Source organism: Larus michahellis, chromosome 11 (assembly GCF_964199755.1).
Source record: "Larus michahellis chromosome 11, bLarMic1.1, whole genome shotgun sequence".
NCBI classification, from domain to species: domain Eukaryota; kingdom Metazoa; phylum Chordata; class Aves; order Charadriiformes; family Laridae; genus Larus; species Larus michahellis.
Window position 1 is genome coordinate 19,298,486 of NC_133906.1, and position 14,495 is coordinate 19,312,980.

General features: G+C 44.1%; 1 protein-coding gene across 2 annotated transcripts in view; it reads left to right on the forward strand.

Moving 5' to 3' along the window:
- Positions 1–14,495, forward strand: part of GRIA1 (glutamate ionotropic receptor AMPA type subunit 1) — a 128,175-nt gene that overhangs the window by 71,234 nt on the left and 42,446 nt on the right. For both annotated transcript variants that reach the window (XM_074604479.1, XM_074604478.1), the window contains exons 6-8: positions 8,706–8,867; positions 10,059–10,226; positions 13,870–13,974. In XM_074604479.1, the coding sequence (XP_074460580.1) occupies positions 8,706–8,867; positions 10,059–10,226; positions 13,870–13,974 (435 nt within the window). The remainder of the gene's footprint in view (positions 1–8,705; positions 8,868–10,058; positions 10,227–13,869; positions 13,975–14,495) is intronic.

Below are 14,495 nucleotides of genomic sequence, written 5' to 3' on the forward strand. Positions count from 1 at the left end.
TTCCCTGTCTGGTCACAGACAATTCACGAACAAAGAGCAACTGGCTTGCATTAATCACCGCTTGTTTGCCCAGCGGTTGCTGTCAGGTGAGCTGTAGTAAAGCACCGAGCAGAATTTGACAAGTACAGCAAATGAAAGCTAGTATTTCCTAGCAGGAACAACTTTCTTTTTCAGTGAAATTGCTGTTGCCAAGGTGAGACAATAATATTTCTGTGTTCACAAACAAAATGAAACCATTCTGCACCTCAGGCCACGGGCAAACAGCCTTCTCCGAATCTGCTGTGCCTGTTAAAGACCCAGCCTGTCTTGTCTGCTCAGCCCTGCCCATCCCACGAAGGTCTGTCTGCAGCATCGCTGCCAAAGGAAGGGTTCCTGTGAGCGTCCCTGCCTCTCCTGGAGGCAAATTTGGCACTGTCTGTGGCTTTTCAAACTCATGAAAACTGAGCCTTGACCGGTACCCGTTAAAATTACCCACAATTAGCTTTTCCCAGCTGCCAGCCTGGATACTTGTCAGGTGTACCAGCACTGGGGGGTTGCAATCATCTCTCTCTTTCTCTCTGTGTGTGTCTGTTCCTTTTGGAACTCAGAGGGGTTTGCCAACTTTAAAAAGTGTTTGGTTTTGTGAGTCTTATTTTTCTAAGCTTTGTTCTCAGCCTTTGAAAGCATCAGTCTAGCAGCCACAAAGGAAAAAAAATAGTCAATACTATCAGAAGAGCAAGCTTAGAAACTTCTGGGATTCCTTTCTTTTGATGTTAGAGGCTTTTTCCCCCTAACCTTGGCCTCATGTATCTGTTTGCCCTGTGCCGGGGACGTAGGCTGACTACTGTCAGTAGTGGGAGAACATCAGCTCTCTTGGGCAGAGGAAAATCTTTGTCTTAAAATAAGTGACATTTGCGTGACCTGTCTGTAAAAGAAAAGTATGAAGGACAGCTGCCACATACAGTGTTTTAGCATTTCTTTCTCCTGGCACATTAGTCCAGGTTGTTCTTTTAGCAAATGCTCTTGTTTGAAGTTGAATAGATAAGTGTATGAGATTGCTGATGCTAGAGGTAGCAGGGAAGAGTAAAAGTAAAAACAGAGTTGATGAGCAGAGGTAAGCGTTTTTTCCTGTGCCATTTTACATCAGCATGTGTCAGGGCTGAGTTAGGCCATGGACAGAGTTTCACCTCGCAAGCAGTTGTGGTGGCTTTGGTGGTTACCAGCACAGCAGCTTTGCCAGCAGAGTGGCTTGTGCAGGAGTCAGGCAAAATCTGCTAGTTTGATTCAGTTCATCTGTGCTTTAAATGGACCTCTTTGATTTTTCCCCCAAAAAAGAGAACGGAGAACTTCTGCGTCGAGGGCTGAGACACAATGACCTGATGGGGCAGACAGTGAAGGGATTCCCTTCCAAACTGGCTGTCGGAAAGGACATCCACATCCCCGGGGAGCAAAGTTCTCCCAGTGCGGGCAGAGATCTGCTCCCCTAAAGCCCTGCAGCACGTGTACATCCCGCAGCCTGGGCTGTGGCTGCGTGGGGAGGGTCTGCCGTGCCCGGGCTGGGTGCGAGCCGAGGGCAAGAAGCTGTACCTGCCGCAGCACGAGTGTGACCCGTGGCGCTGGCCGTGTGTCGACGGCCCTGCTGCCCGCATCCATCCCCTGATTCAGCTTGCCTGGAGCTAAAGCGTTGCGGTTCTCAGGCTCCCATCAGCTTGAAAGCTGCCATGTTTATTTTAATCACCCTCAGTTATTAAAGCTGTCTCCTGCCCCCTGAAGTACTGCTGACGGAAGGTACAAACAAGGTCAGGAACACTCAGGTTTGCATCACTACTTGATTGGAAACCCTGTTCTGTGGGAGTTTCCGAAAGGATGCGTACACCATCAGCTTCTTGTCCTGGTGAGATCTCAAGTTGCCTGGTCTTGCAAAAATGCTATTCTAATGTCGGAAAGAGATGGCCTCAGTTATTTTTAGGTTTCTAAAATTATGCCAGTTAGACTCTTTCTGAGAGGTTGGTGCAGGTAGACTTGTGAGAAAACTTGCTTTTCCAGGCAGAGGGAGGCATTATATCTATCAGTGAAATTTCTGAGGTCTGCATTTCGCTTACAAACGGCTTTTATGTCCTGATTCAAATATTATCAAGCAGAATAAACCCTTATAACATTATCTTGTCTGAGTTACTGATAGTAAAAGACACAGCAGTGCCCTGAATTAATTTTTGCTTGAATTAGTGTGTCTCATATAAGAGAAAATCATCTGGGTTTGATACAAAAATTGCCCACACGGGAGAATATGAACTGCAACCTTGGAAGGATTTTTGCAGTAGCTAATGAGGGCTCAAAAGCATGAGTGACTTACTGTGGCTTAAAAAAATCACTGAGCATCAGGTGAGTAACTGACAGATTATATTACAGCCGTTGGAAGGAAAAATGTGTTTGCTTAAATCTCAGCAAAATGGTGTTAAACTAACAGGTTTCCTCAGCCATTTGTAGTCTCCTAACCCATTACCCTGGCTCAACTGGCAAGGGGTGGCGTGTAAATCTGTAGTATCTTCCTCATGGTGACTTCATCAGTGCTTTTTTCTAGTCCAGACTTGCCTAGTTGCAGCTTCCTCCATCAGATTTATGCTTCTGTTTGTTAGACCAAATATTCTATTACTAATGTTTTGGTCCTTTGTAAACTATGATCAGGTCATCCCTTAATCATATCTTTGATTGAAGTCCTGGCATCTGTCACTACACGGCACATTTCCCAAACCTTTAAATCAGTTTCTCGTCTGAAAGATCTCTAAAGCACAAACATCCACCTAGAGCATCTGTCCCTCTGCCTGGACTGAGCTTTCCAACAAGATGGGTATGATCGTTTATGTCCAGAATGTGCAGCAGCGGTAGGATAGGGCTGCTGCAAATAATATCACAAAGAAAATCTTAGGCCTGCAGAGCTGTACAACAAAAAGTTGCTGGTTATCTCCAGCCCCATGTCCTTGAAGTCTGGATCCTCACCTGACTTGGTTTGCTTTGCATCGATAGACAAGGACCAGACAGGCTCACCAGACTGCAGGACTGGGACCCTGTCTGTAAGTGCCCCCTCCTCCCGTCTTTCTTTTCCCTTTCTTCTTCACTTACTTCTGTCTTACAGTGAGGACTCGCACGTTTTGCTGCCATGATGAGTTTTGACATATTAATTCTGCGGAAGAGAAGGCAGCCTCTCCTGTTGGAAGGCATGCTGGAAAGAGACTTGAGCAGATGGGCTCTTTTTTGACGTACCCTCCTTATTAATACAAAGTGATGGGAGTGAGGAGTGATGCTTTACTGGAGAAGTCAAGCTTGAAGATAATTTGGTATATCTGGGATGCTCCGTCTGGAAACACTCGACTTCTCGTTCCCTGCAGAAAGACACCGGCATACCTTGGAATGACAGGAGCCACTTTGCATTCACTCAGCTCATCTACAGCCGTTCAGAAGCAATTGTTTTGCTTTGCAAAGTTTCTTATAATCATAAAGTCTGTGAGCAGGAAACAGTCTGGCATTGCAAACCATACCTGGATAGCATCTAAAGAGAGCTGGACCAGTTTCCTGATGCTGCCACAGGTTTCTGTGGCGCCCACCCAAGCTCAAGGTGAATTGCTTAAATGCTTTTTGCTTAAAAAGGAATATTTCAGCGTGTGACTCCCAAAAAAAAAAAAAAAAAAAAGATGCCGGTCTCTTCATCCCAGACAGAAAGGGACTAAAAAGCCCAACACTCATTCCTGGGGTGAGGGGATTGCGTTAGGTTCAGCCAACAAGACTTCTCCAGGCAATTCAACAGAAAGGGGCATTTTCCATCTCCTCATTCAGAGACGAGCTTTGCTGTTCTCGGAGGGACATCTGGAGGGCTCAGAAGATGCAGAAGGAAGAGAGAAAACAACAGTGTTTCTCAGAAATGTGTCAGTCTTCAAGGAGACTCTCTAGTGTTCTTTCTCACAGGAAAAGCCAAGACTTAGAGCAAAGGCAAGGAGATTTTAAGCTGTGCTGCAGCTGGGCTGCGGGGAGGTTTATGAGACGATCAGCTGCAGCCTGCCCAGAGCTCAGCCCTCGCCGCCTGTTACCGCAGCTTCAAAGGCACAATTATGCTGCAGGAGGCACCCTGCAGGGAAAGTGCCAGCAATTAATAGTAATTTAGTGAAATACAGAGGGAATTTGAAGGCATGCAGCAGTTGATGTCCGGGTACGGAGGTGAGGCTGCTGCCGTCTGCGGCGTTCCCGCAGGCTGGGATGATGTCCCAGAAGGAGCAATGCCACCCGGTGTCATCAGTGTGCAGAGAGGAGGCAGTGGTTTAGTACGGTGAGGCAGTGACGTATGAGGGTGAAGGGGGACATGCAGGGCAGTAAGTGGTGCTGGCAGATTTGCGGAGGGTCATGCACGAAGGAGCGAGGCTTTCCCTGCACCGTCCCACAGCCGTCTGCACGGCCCGCTCAACGGCTTGGCTCCTCCTGGTGTTCAGGGTATAAATAAGGAGCTGGCTCACTTCGGGGTGACTTTCTTTTCAAGGCAGATCCTTCGTGGACCGGTTAATCAAGATGGATTCACGAGGACCATTTCAAGTCATCAGTCTTCCTGCATTATGCATTTCCTTTGATGACTGAGCCCACAACCAGTGGAGAGGAATACAAATGTGTGACTTGCTGACACCTCTCCCAGCAACCAAGGCAGTGAATGGGACAGTAAAACAACCTTTAGCTGAAAAATGTTTTCAGTTTAAGAGCAGCATAAAGAACAGATGCAGCAAGGAAAACACAATGAGGAAAAACCCTTCCCAATACCGTTCTGTTTTCTATTTGAACACACGAAGGTGTCTGTAACAGCTCCCCGTGTTATTTACTAGCAGCAGGACTTCTGCATGTAATCGCTTTGCGAGGTTCATTAATGCAGAGAGAAGAGTCCATGGTACGGGGTAAAGAGCAAGTTTCCTCCTTTGAACCGAGCCTGGCTGTTGCTCGAACTGTGTGTTGCAGATGCTGTGAGTCAGAGCCGGCGTGGAGGAGGGAGGCTGTCTCAGCCCATCAGCACAGATGGGTCCAGATTTTTATGGTTTATTGTCAGCCTGCTAATTCGATGGCATTCAGAGAAAGCCAGGCATTTTCCAGGCATACGCAAGGCAGGAGGCCATATTCTCTGGTTTGCTGAGATGATATTGCAAAGTGAATTTAAATCGAAGGGACAGCTAACCCTGCTGTTGGGCAGGGGGTGGGCTGGCTGACGCGGGGTCCCTTCCAGCCTGGTTTTGATGGTTCTGCGCCTGTAGAACTGCGCCTGTAGAAGTGTTGTCTCCCCGGGAGTACCTACATCCTGGGCAGTGACCCTGTTTGGGGCCCTGGGGAGCTCTTTGGTGTCCCTGGGTCCCTCTCTGCCTGCTTTGCCAAGGGTGCTGGCACAGCAGCTGGGCGGGAGCGTGAGTTGCTGTATTGCTCCTCTTCCTCCCCGGGGGACTGGCAGTCCAGCCTAGGGAGAGGAAACCGGATACCTGTAAGTCCAACAACAGATATTTCACGTCCAACAAATGGTTCAGGTCTAAAGAGCCTGAAGACATTCACATATCGCCAAATTCCAGGGGCTCAGCTCATTTCCCTGAACAGCCCACTGTGCTCCAGATGTGGCTGCAATGCGAGCTTTCTCCAGTAATCCTTGGCAGATTTTTGAAATGGTTTCAAACCCGTTTGACCACTCCATGGGACCGCAGAGGTCCCATGGATTACGCCATTCCAGCACTGTTCACTTCTTGCTTTACTTAATTGGATGGCAAAGGGAAGCAGTTCTGTGCTGGATCTTTCTCAAAATAGTTGATACTAAACATATTGCTGCAAAAACATGTCTGCTGCCCCTCAGTAATGGGTTGCAGTCTTTCCTTAGTCATTTTTTAAGAATTTATTTTCTGTTTTCCAAGTACAGCCAACTGAAAACTAAATAAAAGATCCCTTTTTTTGCTACATGTAGCTGTAGTTAGTACAAGGTGACAGATGATTGATGGCTTCTTTACTTGCAAAGATTGTAATTCTCCTGTTCTCCTGTTTCCTACAAGCACTGAGTGATATTCCAGAAAGACAGATAGGCGTATTTAATTCCTGATGCCACTTTGTCAATAGAAGCATTTTCAAGAGCCAGTTTGCATAACATTTGATATTTTCTTGTTCATATGTTAGCCAGCAAGAATTCCTCCTGGGAATTATTTTCTAAAATGTCTGGCCTCTGGTATTCCCAGTTCATTGGCTGTCGTGTCATCCAGGCCTGCTCTGAGCAGATTTCAGTGGTGCAGTGATTAAAATTCCTTTCTAATTGGGACCGTTCCTACACGGACCTTGTACTGGGGCATGTGGAGGGAGGATAACAGGTGAAAACAGTTATTTCAGCAGTTGATAACAGCCAAAATGTAAAGATGTATTCGAGGTTAATGGTGTCCTCTATGGTCCCAACTGCCTGAAACAATTGGAGAATCTTCAGAGCTCTCCACATTCTTTAAAGAACCCGATTTGTGTCAATCAGTGGGGAAAAATTAGTACAGTCTTTGGGAAGAAATAATTCCTTTTGTCTATTCACATTATTTTAAAATTTTATCCCAATGAATATTGTTGAATACTTGCTTTAGATTCAGAATGGTTTCGTTTGGGGAAAACAGTGAAAGACAGTGTTTTCGACCGCTGCTGTCTCATCACTGGTGGCATAACCTTTTTTTTTTTTTTTAACTTTTCCTATTTAAATCTGCTTGTTGAGGGGGCTGAATACACCAGGCATCTTGCTCATAGTCTATTGTGAACTTGGACTTTTCTCCATGCCTTTGTAGGCCTTCCGAGGAGGAGCTGGTGGCACGAACTTCAAGTTGCTGTATGGTAGTTTCTTTTGACAGATCTTTTTCCCCTGGGTACCTCCCAGGAGCAAAATGTCAGTGTAATTTGGTCGTAGCCATGAATAACCAGTTGGCAACCTGTGAGGTCCCTCTTACTGAACCTTAGGAGCTCTGCGTGTCAAAAAACACTTGGCCTGAAATGCATTAAGATGTCAGGGACAATTATACTGCTGCATTTCCTATTCGCTAATCACAGCTCTGGCTTTCTGAAACCCCTACGCTAGCAATTACAAAAAAGATTGATGTGGGTTTAACCAGCATTCTGAGGAATACGTACACACGAAATATCACTGTTTTTTTAACCTAAATCACTGCACTTTGAAGCAAAACAAATAATCTATTTAGAGCATCTGTACACCTATATCCAATCCTCAGCCTTCTAAGTGGATGCCAAATTGCTTATAAAAAGCCGGAAGAAAAAGTGTGGATGTCTTTAAAGACGTTTGTGAGTCACTTACGACTCCCTCAGCCTGACGCTGATGTGAGAGGGCAATTTAGTCTTTTCCTTGCAAGCTGTCTGTTCCCAAACCAGGTTGCTGTCTAACAGCTTGATCCTGACCTTGGAAGTTAATGAGCTAATTAGCTCCCTCAGCCTGTGCACAGGGGGCACCATTTTGGGAACTTGACCACTGTCTCATGGGAATAACGTGATGGGTTTTTAGCTCACACCATCATCATATGTTTGAGAGCACGCAAGGGAGAGAAACCCAGTGGTAAGTTTAGAAGGTGCCTATGGAGAACATGCTCCAGCAGCATGTGCTGGAGGAGAGAGGGAAGGCAGAGCTTGAACAAGATCTTCTGTTGCTCAAGTGATTGCGTTGTTCATAGTCCTCTCGTTCATTTTCCCTTATGCATTACGGTTATTAAGAGTACTAGGGAAAATAGTTGCCTCCATCCCTTGTGCTTGTGTTTCAAAGGAAAAAGCACCAGACTGCAGCCTGTCCCACACGCAGCAGCCCAAGCAGGAGCGCACAGTCTCTGTTCAAGCACCTGCATTGTGCAAGGAGGCACAGCAAACAGTTTGGCATAACAGCAGCGCTGAAGACATAGTATCAAAGCTGGCAGACCAAAAAATGACCGTTTCTCCATATTGTTTGCAGTGAATCTCTAATTATTTTTTACCTCTGACTCAACAGGAGTGACTAACTCTACAGTGCCACCCCAATACACATGTGTAGTCACGCACTTGTGTTCATCACATGTAGTGGGCAAGAGGTAGGGAAGAACAATAGACAAATGAAAGAAATCTATTTCATTAGTAATCTGAAGTCCAAAAAAGTACCCCTTTTTATCCCAAATTAGCAAATTCTACAGCCTGTCTTTTCTAACAGACGGGCTCCTGTGGCAGGCTGACTGACCATTTACTTCTTAATCTGCTTAAAGTTCAAGATTTGTTTTTCCATACAAATTGTGACTTGAAAAGAAGCACACTCTCCATTGGTGACAAAGTGCATGAAAGTTAGAGCTTGGTGAATAATTCTGCATAAAAGTTAGAGCTTGGTGAATAATTCTCGCTAATAGATTTTGAGAATTTAGTTATTTTCATCTAAGCATTATTCAGGATATATTTTTCCATTATTCTGCTAGCTTTCTTGCAAATGAGCTGTTATTAATACAATTATTTGTCTCCCTGGCTGGAAACTGCGGGATACGGCCAGCTGAGAACCTGTGAGAAAGGCAAGTTCACCCCACAGTCAGGGAAGTGGTGCCTCTCTTGAATTGGACCTTACCTTGCAGGAGGAAGAGATTTTTCGTAAACTGGTTGCCAGATGCATTGATAGGTAGCATTCCTCTTATCCACCCAGAGATGTGTTCCTCTGATGAGTTTCCCCTGCTTCTCTCCTGTACTAGGGATTCATGGATATTGACCTGACCAAATTCAAGGAGAGCGGAGCCAATGTAACTGGCTTCCAGTTGGTGAATTACACGGATGCTGTTCCCGCCAGGATCATGCAGCAGTGGAGGAATAATGATGCCAGGGAGCATCCTCGTGTGGACTGGAAGAGGCCAAAGGCAAGTGGTATAAAAAAAACCATTTCATTTAGGGTCCGTGTGGCTCAGTTCAAGTTATGCTTACCTCTTCGTGATCATACAGAGCTCTTCAATCTCACTGTGAAAACCCGTCACTTGATATAATTATGAGCATTACCTCTTCCAGGTGCCTCAACATTGTCTAAATTTTACTAGGCAGGAGTTGCTGCATGCTAAGAAATACACAAGTTGGTGTATTCACTCAGTCTCCTAGCTTTTACCCTCCTCAAAGCTAAGGATTAAGCATCTCATAACGTTCAGTATATATATATATATATATGTATTTAAAAAAAGGACTCATTAACTTCTTAACCTTTGACTTGTTTACTAGATATTCAGTGATAATAAAGTCTTTCCAGATGTTCTTTGTGAGCATTACAAATCCGTGTGTACAGCAGCGGGGAAACATATTTTAATTCCTAACACAGAAGACCCTGAAGCTGTTAAGGGGCGAGGGAGGGGGGAGGTTGTTTTTGTTCTATCTGACATTTGAAAACAAATACGCTTGTGACAAACACTCAGCAATAGAAATGTCAACTTAGGAAGTATTAGTTTAAGAAAGTGGCAAACAAATAAATCAGTAGGTGATCATAGGAGAAGGAGTTAACTCTAATGGTTACTCTTCGTGCCAGAGTTTTACACTAGTTTCTGTACAAGCTTCTGCTTGAATAAACTCATCTTTTGCAGACTTTTTTGCACATTGAGGTAGAATTTTCTGGCCTCCATCTGTGACCAGAAAGGGTCACTTGTTGTTTGATTTTGCGTATCTCACATTTACACTGTATAATGTATTCCTTAAAAGTTGAAGTCAATGATTCTAATTAAAGAGAAAGACTCACGTAAAAAGGTGAATGGCTTTTGAGGCTGAGTCCTCTTCAGGGAGGGCGAACTGAAGGCAGCTGGGCTAGAAGAGTGACAGGTGAAGCAGAACCACCCTTAGCTCTGCGTCAGGAGCTTCCCCTTCATTCTCCCATCCTCTAGGTGAGGAGGCACAAACTTTCACGAGTCAACAGGACAGTAGTGACTGCAGGGAGCAAGAGAGTGTTGAACTTCATAAATGGAAGGATGAAAAGAGGGCAAGTCATCTGAAAAGTTGCTGTGAGGCGATCCAGTGTAGCACACCCGAGGTCGGCTCACCCTAACGGCAACGTACAACTCCTCTTCTCTTTCTAGTACACATCGGCCCTAACATACGATGGCGTCCGGGTGATGGCCGAGGCATTTCAGAACCTGCGGAGGCAGAGGATCGACATCTCCCGTCGCGGCAACGCCGGGGACTGCCTTGCCAACCCGGCTGTGCCCTGGGGACAAGGCATCGACATCCAGAGAGCGCTGCAGCAGGTTTGAAACCCAAGCGATGCGTGCACTGCAAGGAGGGCTGAACATAGTCTGTGGGTGGGGGAAGAGGGGCGATTAGCAGCAGAAATGGTGAAACAATCCCTTGGGATGAGGAGCTGATCCTTCCAGATTAGAGCCAGGTCTCCTAAAGAGTTCAGGTGTGCATCCAGCAAACTGCTTTTCCTGATACCATCCGATGTGTCCTTGCCTTCTCTAATTTCTGTTGAAGTTCTGGGACAGAAAAGCCAAAATATTATCCCATAAAATCATGGGTCCCTATTTTTATCTTTCCCTTCCCAAGAGAGAGACCTGCTCAGACCATATTTTTTGCAGATCCTTCGATTCTGTGAACTTGGCTTCAGTTCCAGATTGCTAATGGAGCTTGAAACCATGTGAATTTTGCCTTATGTGTTGGCTGTCATCAAAATGTTCCCCAAACCCAGATTATAGCTTGTTTCATACTGTGAGGATTTGTAAAAGTCTTAACAACAGCCATTTAGATAGTTTATTGCTTAAATCTGATAATCTTGCTTTTTCATCCTGCATAAAAATGCAGATTTTTGAATAAACAAACATACTGCATGAAACTTACAGCAAGAGAGGAAAACAACACACTCTTACCAAAGACTTATAAAGGTAGAATATTTTGAAATTTCATTAAATTTCAAGACTGACATTCATTTCTAGCATTTTTCTTTTTTCAGACAAAAATAGACGGATTCTTTGCAAATACTGCTGGTTCAGTGTTATCCAAATATAGCTTATCCCATCTTCTTTCCTTAACTGTGAAGCAGGCAAGAAGAATAAAATTAATTTGATTAATTTGCAGCATATGTAAATTACCCCAAGAATTTTGTTTTGATTTGGTTTTACCTTACTGGTAAACGACAATTCCTTTAAAACCAGATCTTGCATCTGATGTGATTTTATTGCTTGGATTCAATTTGTTCCCAGGCCTGTCATTGACTTTTTGTATGACCTTGGGCAAATCACTGTCATAGTTTCTCCAAACCCTAATAATAAAATCGGCCTCCTTGATGCATTAGGGAGATCGGTTACCTAATAAACATGATATGCTTGGAAGTCTTCTGATGACTAATGGGTTCTCAAGTATTTCCTTTATTGAATTTATGAGAATAGGATATCAAAATTAGGTGGCTAGAAAACACGATTTTATGTGCGTGTGTTGGAAAATCTCCTCTGAAGTTTCCTCACTCTTCATTACAACAAGTTCAAGAGTCTTAATTTTTCAACTGTTGTGATTTTGGGCAAAGAACATGGAGAGCCATTTGCAAAAGTTGTTTCTTTACCATTGAAAAATTATAATTTTTAAAAAGTTCAACAAGTTCAGTTGTGATGTTCAAAATAAAAGGTTCTGAAACATGCAGGGGAAGAAGTCTCCTAGGAAAATTTTAGCTATGAATTTAACAATCATCCAGCATTTAGTATTGTAGCAAGAAAGAGGCAGATGGAAATAGAAGAATTTATGATTAGATTGAAGGTTTGAGTTATCCTTTCTGTAAAGACTCACAATTAGGGCAATTCTTACAGCTATTCACAGTGTGCTTTCTTTTCACCTCCCATTTGCTAATGCCTCACATTTTATAAGCTGTTTAAAAGCAAAAAGTTTCTCTACTTATTTCTACTCAAATGTCTGGAATAAGCTCCTGAATTGCTTTATTTCTGTTTAGTGGAGGAAGGAGTCATGGATGGCAGGAGCAAAGATGAAAAGCAATTTGAAACATTCTGCAGTTTTTCAAAAACAGAAATCTAACACATTTCAGCAAGTGTATGCTTTTATTAAAGAGAATTACGTTTTTTTTTCCCCGGGGAAAATGCTCACAAAATATTGCTTTAAACCAATACACTGAGGTTTCAGTTGTATTTTGAAAAGATTATGAGAATTTTTGACAGATTTTTTTGTTAACGTTATTTGGTTACTACAACTAGTAAGCAGTTAGCTAGTCCCTAACTGCTGACTAACCCTCTAAATCAGAAGGCCACAATAGCACCTTTCTCCTCTGGCTCTCCCAGCCAAGAACCACACGCCTGTGTCTTAGACACAAACACACTTAAAAGCTCCGTGCCTCCAGTTGGCTTTACTGGGGCTTAGCACGGTTGAAATGAGTCCTCGCTGTATTTTGTAGTGATTCAAGGGGTCTCAGAGGATGGTAAATGACGGAAAAGTTGTGCTGCAGCCTCCAAGATGGATGGGAGAGACCCCTTTTGCCATTTCAGTGCCGCGTGGATATCACAGGATTTAAGATTTCATTCATTCAGATAGAAGAAATTGCTGTACACCTGCCTTTTAGTGCATATAAAGCTACAAAGCAGCTGTGACCTGAGCTTCAGAATTGGTCAGGACCCGAAAAGAAAACCAGAGGGGCCATGAAAAAGCAGGCACGGGAGTGCTTAAGACAATGGTGCTTTTCTAGTGCATCTATCTTTTATGGGTGTGTTGTGTCTTGTGAGAAGAGAAGACCGTGTTTCTCCAAATGTCACCAAGAATACCTCTTGACTTGAAGGAGCTTCAGAAAATACTGGCAGATGTTCATTTTCATGATAAACCTTTGCAATAATAGCTGGAAAACAAACACAGTTTAAGCAGATTAGCAACACATTTCCTCCGTAATGATATAGCCTAATTTCTTCACCATGGGTCTTTATTCTGTGGATCTCAGAGAACTTAAAAAGGCTGCTAAATACCTGTTCCTGTTTTACATGTGGGAAGACTTCAGTTACAGGGACAGCAGATTTGTCGAAAGCAAGTGGAACGGCTAAGAACAAACCTGTGATTTCCAGTCCAGGGGCATGAGCACTTCTCCAGGTGCTCTCTGTAGAGACCCAAATTTCCACTCCTTTTCCCATGTTCCTGGTCCCCACTGCCTGGTCCTCACACATAGTATGTGACTCCAGTTGGAAGCCCTTCTCCACACCAGGCTGGACATTTTTGCAGTAAGTCAAATGGCCACTTTGTGAGGAGAAGTTCAGAACATGGGTGTGATGTGAGCAAAGCTCTTCAGCTCCGCAGTGTTATCAGAAGTTTATGATTCAAAGTTTCCTATGCAAATTTCATTTACAGTACTAAGTTGTCAAGTTTTATTAGGCTGGCGCAGAGGTAATTAAATTTGCTTGTTAAGTGATAGACTCCTCTCTATCGAAAGATGGCAGCTGGGAGCTGTGGCCACGGTTTCATATTTTCTCCAAATACAGTTCCTGATTTGAACTGACAAATTGTTTATCAAATCCTGACTCCAGGTCAGATTTAGAAAATACAAAAAAAAACACAAAACCCAAGGAGTTCAGAGCTGATTTAGCTCACTGTCAGATCCCAAGAGGTGATGGGCTCACACATGATCTAGCTCTTATACATTGCTGAGCTCAGGAATAGACCACTAAGTTTAAGAGAAAGGGTTTTTAAAAGAAAGGGTAAGTTAAGAGAACGGCTGTGCACGTGGCCAGGCATGCTGTAGAGGGTGAACCTGAGGGAAAGCCCAGTGTCAAATAGACCTTCTCTCTCCCCTGCGTAGATCTGAGAGACATGACTGCACTCTCCATCCTTCTTCCCCTCTCTTACTGCTGCCAAATCACCACCGCGTGAGATACTGACCAAATTGCTCTCCTCATGGATATTTATGTCTTTAAGGTCCGTTTTGAAGGATTGTCTGGCAACGTTCAGTTTAACGAGAAGGGACGGAGGACCAACTACACCCTCCACGTGATCGAGATGAAACATGATGGGATCAGAAAGGTAAAGTAGAGAGTGACCCGAGATCCTGTGTCAGGCAGCAGCCTGGTGTTTGAGTTACAGTGTGGTCAGGTCTCAACAGACGTTTCTATTTATGAAAGCTTGCATGTGGAGTCACGACGAGTTCATTCCCAGCTCTCTGCATGAGCAAAGCCAAGCACTTGGGAGAACTCATGATGTATTACTAAAAAAATACAACATATGGAAGGGGTTATCAAGAGCAACAAGGGCATCTCAGTTGCGAGGCAGGGATTTCCAGGATAGTAAGACTTGGCCAACTCAGCCTTGCTATTGGCAGGGCACATTGGCTCAGGCTCAGCTACGCAACTGTCTGGCTTTTGCTCTCCCACTTTTCTTTTCCAAGGATGAGCCAAGGCAGAGCCAGGCAGAAGCTGTCTGCACTAACCCATGTAGGTGAACCCTTTATGTTGACCTAATTCTGCTCTCCTTTAAGTGACAAGAGCTTTACCACTAACCATGTCCTGATAGCTACACAAACATTTGTGCTATTCTGGAGTCCCTTT